This window comes from Pteropus vampyrus, unplaced genomic scaffold (assembly GCF_000151845.1).
Source record: "Pteropus vampyrus isolate Shadow unplaced genomic scaffold, Pvam_2.0 Scaffold263, whole genome shotgun sequence".
Taxonomy (NCBI): domain Eukaryota; kingdom Metazoa; phylum Chordata; class Mammalia; order Chiroptera; family Pteropodidae; genus Pteropus; species Pteropus vampyrus.
In genome coordinates this window covers 1159309-1168801 of record NW_011889044.1, presented here as the reverse complement: position 1 = coordinate 1168801, position 9493 = coordinate 1159309, and the positions used below count along the sequence as shown (strand labels likewise).

Sequence of the window (9493 nt, the reverse complement as noted above, 5' to 3'; positions counted from 1 at the left end):
GGGAATTATTCAGGATCATTCACAAATCAGCGGTGAGTGCCAACGTATTTTTTAAAAAGAGTGTTGAGTGGTACAAACATCAAGGTATCGCTGTCTCCTGAAAAACAGAATAAACAGTAGCAGTGAATCTGCTAGAAGTACTCGCGAGGTGTTTCTGTGAACTCTGACAGGCAGAGAGGGCGGCCGAAGGTCCCACCAGGCAGAGGGCTCGTCTTCAGTCAAGTCCTAGTTACCGATCTTAATGACTCATGTACTCTAGGTTAGGGGTCTCCAAACCCTGGTCACAGACTGGTGCCAGTTCATGGCCTGTTAGGAACCGGGCCGCACACCAGGAGGTGAGCGGCGGGCCAGCGAGCAAAGCTTCATCTGTGTCTGCAGCCGCTCTCCAGGGCCAGATGATCATAGGAACCCCAGTCCCTGGTGCCAAACAGGCTGGCTCACCTACGGGGTGGTGGAGAGTTTCCGCTACCGCTATATAGTTTCCCACGAATGCTTTTCATTAACAGAAAGAAATCTCATCCCCTGGGGCTGGCAGCGGGGGCACGAATCCCCACGGGTGCCTGCTCTTACCCCCAGTGTTCCCGCCCTCTGAAGTCTGTGACAATCGATCACTCTGGCGGCAGGCTCAGTGCCACTGTGCAGAAGGACTCGACAGCCCATTGACACAGGCGGTTGAGGATGTGGCTACAAATATTTGAAATACGTAACTGAATTTTTTTTCGATGATACAAACTGGTAGGGGCTGGGAGAGTAAAAAAGATGCTATCTTTTCTTGCCGAGTTCAATGTGAAAAAGCTGATTTTATCTCACAAGTTCCTTTCAATTCAGTTATAAAAATCCCAGATCTCGAGGCTCACTGGGCATTGCCAGATGCGAAGTAAACATGAAATCCTTCCAAACTCAAGATTTCGTCACTCTTCCAAAGTTCTGATTTTTGAAAACAGTATTTGAAGGTCATCGCAGTCACTATTTGATAAAGTGTGCAGATATATAACCGAGGTTGAAGTCTTCCTGGGGGTCTCTGTGGCAATTTCCTAGGATTCTTGCTGAGAACTTCTCCAAACTTCTACTTCTGTCTCTGTATCTACTAGATCATTTCCTTCCTGCTTCATCCCTCCTTTTGAGTAGAAAGTTCCTCATCCCCTCTGCAGTCCCTAAATGTCTCATTCACTTATTCATTCATTCGCTCATTCTTCAAGATGTCATCAGCTCCTCCTATGAGCCAGGCACTGGGTATCTAGCTTAGGCCTTTGGTACAAGATGAAATGAAAATGAGGGCATCAAATGACTGGTGGTCCCGGTCGAGGATGCACCGAGGACGCACAGAAAGCTATCGATAAATATGAAAAAAGCTATTATGATGGAGATGTGGACTTTTTTACCGACCGAGGGTTTGTGCAAGACAGACACGCCCACGAGGCTGACAGACAGGGGGACCTGTGTCCATTCGGAATCAGTGGACGCGTCTCCCTTTTGCATGTGTCCGGCCCTCCTTCCGTAGGTTTTAAACTGTCGAGGACAGAAGTACTCATGTTGTAGGATGGCTCCATCTCCCCGCTCCTCTTCGAGCTAATCTTCAAGTTTGAAGATGTGCTTTGTGACCTTCATGACAATGCATAAAGGTTGTACATTTATGGACCTGATGGAAATCGATCCTTTCCACGTGGCACATGGGTGACGATCAGTCTTGGACTCACTATGACTTGTACACACAGTGCAGACGCTTAATATATGTCACATACCAGCCGAAATCACGGTGTTTGCATTTTACTTGAGACGCATCCCCGGGAGTTCAGCTTAACAGGTATATTTCCCATCCTACTAATTCTGCCCCTCTCCTAATTGAGATAATAAATACCACTGTATGGCATCTGTTCATTCCTTTTAATCCACGGACAGAAAGCACAAATAGATGTTTTCCTCCAGTGATTTTAAATCCTAATTCCAGTATACAAGGAACATTTAAAAAAGAAAATAAAACCAACACAATACTAGCGAGGGAGGGTAAAAAAAAACTAATCCCTCTAGGAAATGAGTTTTGCTCTTTTCAATGACTTCAAAATAGGGCAGTGACCTTTATCTCTTAAGACTGTTTTTACCTCCTAAAAAAAAAAAAAATCTCTTTATGCCGCCACACCAGTCCTAGGCAACTGGATAAAATTTATATGCTGTTTCCTAACTTCGGTGGACCAGCAAATTGAAATCATTACAAAAATAACATCCTTTGAGGTTTTCTGATTTAAAGGGAGAATGATCGACACACAAGAAAACCTCAGTCTTTCTATGGAACAAAACTACTGTAGCATTAAGAAAAAACTTTTTTTCCCCCCTGCCAAATGACTCATAGATTGTAAACTGAACCACCAATCAGGGCAGGTTATGGAAAAAAAATTAGATAATTTTCAGCTTAAAAAAGCATTCATGTTAGACTGTCTTTTCATCAAATCGGCCTTTACAAGGCATCCCCTCCACCAAAAAAAAAAAAGAAAACGTCTCTGCAGGATATTTACTACTCCCTGGATGCATTACTCACTTTCTGGGCTTCTCTGCACACTTTCTGCAGACACCGGGGAAGATTTTACGTGTTTATGATGCCGCATGTCTCTTTTCTAGATGATCTTTCTTTACTTAAGCCAAAGGCCACAGTAGAGGAAATCGGAGAGCGAGGAGGAGGAACTCAGGAAATGTCCTCCGCTTTCTCCAAGAGCCCAGTTTTCCAGCTTCGTGGGTCCATCAAGACCTAGGGTCTTCCACCTCTGTTAAGGGTTTTCTGACAAGAGACGTAGCTGCTAGAAATAGACAGAACTCTCGGTATTTCTATGGGTGGAGGGGTTTAGCGTTTGCTCTCAAGTCACAGGGAACATACGGGGACAATCGGAGGTAGAACTCAGGACTAATTGGAAAATAATTCGTGTTTCTGCCTAAAAGTTAATTTTCTTGTTTTCATTTTCAAAAAAACTCTAATTTCATCTACCATTTATTTATTTTTTGTAGAAGAATGTAATAGTATTAGTAATAATACATCTTTCCAGTTGTGTTATTTCCCTTAGAGATTCCTCAGTTATGACTCTGGGATGGATAATCTTCGAAATCCGTAACAGAAAACACATTACTGTCTGTTCCCCACCGGTAGCGCTGGATTGCTCACTTCGCTAACAGCACTGGGAATTATAATTTTTTATTCTTTAATAGTTTGAGAGAAGGGAAATGGTATTTGTATATTAGTATGCATTTATTTTTATTACTAGTGTACCTGAAAATTTTAAATAATGTTTGTTAGCCATTTGAATTTTCTCTTCTGTGAATTACTTATTCAAGCCCGGGGCTTATTTTTCTATAGGGCTCTGGAGATTTTCCTTAGAAATTTGTTTGAGCTTTTTAGATATTAATTTAAGAACAGCAATCTTTTGTAAGTTTTAACTGAGGAAAATATTTTCTCCAGTTTGTCCTTCGCTTTTTTGTTAATGATCTTTCTGAGATACAAAAGTTTATGCGGTTAAATTGTTTATATTTTTGCTTTGTTATTTCTTCTACTGTTTTTACATTGGAAAATGTAATGATTCTCACTTAATCATTAAATTCACGTTCAGACCTTTCCTACGCAGGTCTTTTACAGTTTCATTTTCTTTAAAAATTTATTTTTTATTTTTTTATGAAGTTTACTGGGGCGACATTGGTTAATATGTCAACTGCCACTGCGTCTCTAAGGTCTGGTTGAACTAGTGTGATTCTTAGGAACGATCTCACGTGATCTGGGGACTCTGAGCCCAGACCGAAGCCAGCTCCGAACCAGAGCTGGGAGAAGATTTCGGCGGACGGTAGAAGACACTTCCTGAGTCTCCTATGGGACTTCGACTCTTGCCAGGACATAGAACTGGGTTTCTCGGTGGAATTATGGGCCGAGTTGACAGAATATGAGTTTATTATGTTATCGGGGGAAAATTCTATAACATATAAAGTTATTTTGAAATCCCACTGCCTTCCATACAGAAACAGACGACCTCAGTGCCACAGTGAGTGGGGTTCATGCAACATTATTACAACCCAAGAGGTGATTTTCCTTGGGGGTCAGAAAGAAATGAGATGGTGGGAAAGGGAGCAGCAGGAGTGGGTGGGGTATTTTTCCATGGCGGGAGTGGAGGTGTGAGTGTCGAGTAAAGAATAAAGCAAGCCTTTGAGAGAAAGAAAAACTGGAGAATTGGGGCTTTTTTAAGGCATTCCAGAATAGAGTTCTTATATACATTTATTAAGCAAAGATTCAAAATCAAAGACTTTAACTGATATTCCTTTTATAGCGTAAAACCACCCAAACCAGAAATACGTGCAAAGTCTTAAATCTCTTTTCAGGTCCAAATACCTTTTTTTTTTTTTTTTTGCTGTTGTTTCCTGGTAGCTGACTGAGAGCAAATTTATTTTTGATGGCACGTCATGCCTTATAACCTACACGTCCATTTACTTAAAATGAACACGCGGGAAGACGTTTGCTCCACAAGACAGTTTGGTTAGCAGACGCCCATCTGCAGATGAGCCGTCTCTGCTAATGTGACACATTCACGGCCATGAGGAAGCGCCCGTGACACCTGAAACCAATTCTCTCCTCTCGGGTACTAAAGACAAGAGATGCGTATTGCAAGATCTGCAGATAAATCAACGCCCGGACGGTTCTCTAAATATGGTTTCCTATCAGTCTTATTCAAAACAATCTTTTCCCCTCCAACAGGGAAAAAACTCAACCGGCAAGAATGCTCTGGGAGGAGGGTGGCCAGGCCAGATTAATCATCTCGTGACTGATGATTCCTCGAAGAGTTATCTCGCTTCCATTGCTCCCCGAGGATCTTTGCATTTCATTGTCTTATTAAGCAGAGGGGAGATCGGTCATTAAGGGCCGGCTAGTCTTGCGAACACTACATGTGGTCGAAGCGTGGGTGTGCATGATGTGGGAAGAGAGTGGGGGGCCCAGGGAGAGAGAGAGAGAGAGACAGAGATAGACAGAGACAGAGAGAGAGGGAGAGAGGGAGAGAGAGGGACAGAGAGAGAGAGAGAGGGAGAGAGGGAGAGAGAGGGACAGACAGACGGAGAGACAGAGAGGGAGGGGGAGAGAGAGAGACAGAGACAGACAGGGAGAGAGAGAAAGCGTGATCCCCCATCCTCACTTGTGCTAGTTGCCAGCACCGGCCCAGGGTCCACTGGTGGGGGGGTGTGCGTGCAGGCCTCTGATGGGGAAGGGGCCGCATCTAACGGGGAAGACTCGGGCACCCTGCAGCAGAGGTAGAACTGTTCTGTTTGGGCCACAGAGACTCCCTTACTACGTCAGTTCCGGGCCCGGTTCTGGAAGCACAGCTTAGAGCAGCTCGTTCCTCCAGCTCCCGAAGGACTCTCGAGCCTCCTAACACCCTCACTAAACTCCCTTCTGCTTAAATCGGCTATGGTCTGCCACAAAGGTCCAGAACCAGTACAATGACCATGAACTCCGTCTTTGACAACTAAGATCTGAACTGACTTAAGAGTCATCGTTCTGAGAATGGATTGTCATAACGCAGAAATGTTATTAGCTAATACTTACTGAGCAGTCACCAAGTACTGCACCCGTGCGGATTACTTGACATGCATTAGCTCATGTGATCCTCAAATCAACTGAAAAAATAGTTACTAGTGTTGTCCCCACTTTAGTAATTTACTAAGGGACAGACCCTGGTCACCCAAGGGTTGGCTCTGGAGCCTGCCCTCTTAAGCACCATGCCGTGTGCAGGAAGGGGAGGAGGTTCTGCTGTACGTAGGGGACCAGTTCACGAAACCAGATCTATTCCTGATAATCGTTTACTTCCTTGTGGTTTATGAGCTTCTCTTAAAGTACAAAAGAATTTCATTTTTCCAAGTTGTTAGACTCTGGATAACTGAGATTTTTTCCTACAGTGAAACATCATAACTATAATTTTCGTGAAGTATTTAAAAGCCCCATGCCAGTAGCAAATAGATATGCATAACAGTTTATCTGCAGAAAACAGAGTAAAAAAGTGATCATAATTTTTGTTTTTGGCAAAATATGACCGACTCCACAGCTATGTCACCTGAGACATGTCATTTCAACTTGGCGAACCTCGGTTTCCTTGTGCAATAGGAACTTCATCATCCCTCTGACCTATTTTGTAGGTGAAATGAATAACCACCCAGGCTCGGTGCGAGGACAGACGTGAGAATGTGTGTAATGTGTCAAGTGACAGATTTTATTATTATTAATTGCATTGTAATGAACACTTCAGGAAGTTCTTTTACATATCTTAACCCACTGAAATGCCACCAAAACCCTGAGGTAGATAAGAAACATTATCCTCCTCTCATAGAGGAAACCGAAGTTTCAAGGCATTTTATGACTTACCCAAGGTCTCACGATGAGTCAAAAGTGGAAAAGATCAGAAGCTTGATATTTGACTCCCCACTTTACCATGAAACTTCACTTAATCTCTTCATGAAGGGGGAGGGAAGAAACTCTGTATCAATAACACCTACTCTTACTATTTTTAAAAACGTCCTGGAATTATGGCATGGTGGATAGATAGTCCATGGTCGGTCCGGTACGGGCGCTGGAAGGCAGCGGGCCACTCACCTTTTTGACTTCATACTTAATGGCGAGTTTGACACGGCTCAGCGAAGCCTTGTGCCTGTGCACCTCCGCGGGCTCTGCCGACTCCAGGTCTCCGTTTAGAATCGCCTCCACCTCTTCCGAGTCCCGGCAAAGATCCAGCACACCCACGACGAAGTCTTTGCATTGCATGGACAGCTTCCGATAGTCGTTCTAAGAACGAGAGGTTTGCAGTTTAGCACAAAGATTTGCTTTAATTCCATGGGAAGCGTTTAGGGCTTTTGTGAATCAGAGAAAGGCGTCCCTTCCTGTGGGTGGAAAGCATCCCCGAGGTAGACTCGAGGCTGCTGAGTTAGATACGGGCTGGCTCTGCCCCCCACCTCCACCCCACCCCCACCCCACCCCCTAAGCCGGGACCTTCTGCAACCTGCCCAGCGTATGAGGCAGCTCTGAGGACGCCGAGCACGTCAGTCACCAGTTTACATTCAGAGATGCTGGCTAAGTGCTAACGCTGAAAGACCGAAGGATCGAAAAGAGCTGCATCCCTCTTGGGCAGATGAACGGTGGTTTCCTTAAAGCCAAAACAAAACCATCCCTATAACAACATTTTTTTTTTAAGTGGTGGTTTTCCTAAAGTGGAGATCTGCCTTCGAAGATTGACTATCGGTGAAAATAACTTGTCCACTCTACTATCCCTCGCCTGGATGGAGACTTTGCTTCTCAACCTGTAGTCCTCAGAGTGGCGGTGTCAACAGCACCCGGCCGTGTGTCAGAAATGTAAGTGTTTAGTCCCCATCATCCCTGGCGTCCCGATTGAGACAGAGACACAGGACGTCTGTGCTAACACTCTCCAGGTGTTTCTGACACACATTTATGCTCGAGAAGGACTGGTGTACAGGGAATGGGAAGAGGCGGACAGGCACTGACACTGAGAGGGGACAGTTTTCCTTGTCTGTCTGCAGGGCGCATGGCTGAGTCTCGCAGAACTGGAAGGAGATCGATGTCTGATTCTATGTAATTGAATTCCCCGGGACTGTGGAGTAACAATGCCGGAAAGAAAAATATCCAGGCCGCTGGAATAACACTTGGCTAAAAATAACCCGTGAATCTTTCATTTCATTAGCATATTTACATAGTGCCATGCACTGGTAAAGGAAGTCAGGTGGCAGCCTTCCCTGTCACCTGCTGTGTGGAGCTCCGTTTCCCGCCCATTGGGTCCAGGAAGGGGGTCAACGACCATCTTGGGAAAGTATCTCACTTTCAGAAACCCCAGCTCTCCTTCTACGGCTTTCACGAAAATTTTAGTCCATCAGGAAATTTAACCAATTGATAATCTAATCTGGGACGCTTGGGGGAAACAGAATTTCCCATTTCAACACGTCCGAGACACTGTACGTGTCCAGTAACCAAACAATACTTTACTCAGCAGAATCTCCAAATCCTGGGATTCTGAAAACCAAACTTTAGAAAAAGACATGGGAGATTTCTATTTTTTTCCTCCTTAAATAATTAATTAATTTGAACTGATGGGCAAAAATCACGTTGCCAACTAAAATAAACAAAAGGAGAGCCTGCTCAAAGCCTACGTGGATGAGAAATTTCCATTTCAGATCTCAGAGATTCAGATAAAGAACAGTTACAGTTAATCCTTTTCCCCTCATAAGGGAACAGATAAAATGAATAAAAACTTCAATCTTTGGTTTCCATTCAAGTTGGTATCATGCAACTGATAAAATTAATCAAATGTTCAGTCTCTGGTCTCCATGCAGAGTGTCAGGGAAATATCCATCTGCCTTCCATGCCTGAAAGACTAATGAAATATTTTATTACAGCAGCCAGAAGAAGTATTCAATCCATGTCTGTTTCCATATAAAGCTCCCCTTTTTAATACAATTTTTTTAGATGAGATTTCTTCACGTTACTCTTCAGTTCAGACTGTTCTGTGAGATTTGGTCCAACAGGCTGGCCATTTCTCCACCGATCGGGAAGAAAAGAGATGATTCTCTATGTTCGCAGAAAACTGAGTAACCGCTTCTGCTGTTAACACCCAAATAATGAGTCATTATCTTTAAAAATCGTAATCTGTAAACTGCCCAGTCTCAAAGAGAGCTGTGCGGTTTTTCACATCCACTGGAACATCAGCCAAGACACAAAAACTGGTCATCACACGAGTTTGCAAGAAAAGCACTTTGTTTTCATAATTGTTTCAACATTTCCTGCTGGCAGAAGTCTTTTACTCAGGCAGAAAGTGATCAGAGCTGGTGATAACGGGGATCTCTTTTATCGTGGTCATGGGATGTTGTTTTGTCTATACACGCACAGCTCCCGGGGAAAATGGGGAGCCGAAGACAGAGTTTCCTCAGGTGCAAGGGGATCTATCTAAAGTCCGCACTGAGCACAGGTGACCCTGCTTGTTCTCCCATGAGGTCTTGCCTCCTGTGACTTCACAGCTCAGCCCATCTGTCTGGTCTGCATCTTCTAATCATTTTCTCTTGATTGAATTTTGCTTGCTCGTCTTCATCATGCTGCTCATCCATTAGCGGGGCCCTCCCTCCCAAAAGGTACCAGGTAGACGTGCTGCCCAGGTCACAGCAGGAACTCAAAATCCTGAGGACTGGCTCAAGCCCGGGGCAGAGCAACGAAGCTCTGACCTCATCACACGCTATCTGCAGCGCACCTGCTTTCACGTGTATGGTTTAATCATCGTTGTAATCCCTTTTTAACCTTAAAAGAAAAATTGAAATTCAGGTCTAAGCAGGCCTGGTCCCGCCAGATCCTTTTCCCTAATAACGAAGAGAGTGTGGTGGTTAGGGCATTGATCTGAAGCCAGACTTCCTGGGTTCAGAAACTGCTTCTATCACTTATTTGCTGTGTGAACCTGTGGAACTTAATCAGCCTCTCTGATGAGAATAA

The 9493-nt window shown here is 44.3% G+C and overlaps 1 protein-coding gene across 1 annotated transcript in view; it reads right to left on the bottom strand.

Annotated features, from left to right (window-relative positions):
* Nucleotides 1-9493, bottom strand: part of TRPC3 (transient receptor potential cation channel subfamily C member 3) — a 45605-nt gene that overhangs the window by 30644 nt on the left and 5468 nt on the right. The window contains 1 exon segment of the mRNA XM_011375168.2: nucleotides 6605-6793. Within this exon segment, the coding sequence (XP_011373470.1) occupies nucleotides 6605-6793 (189 nt within the window).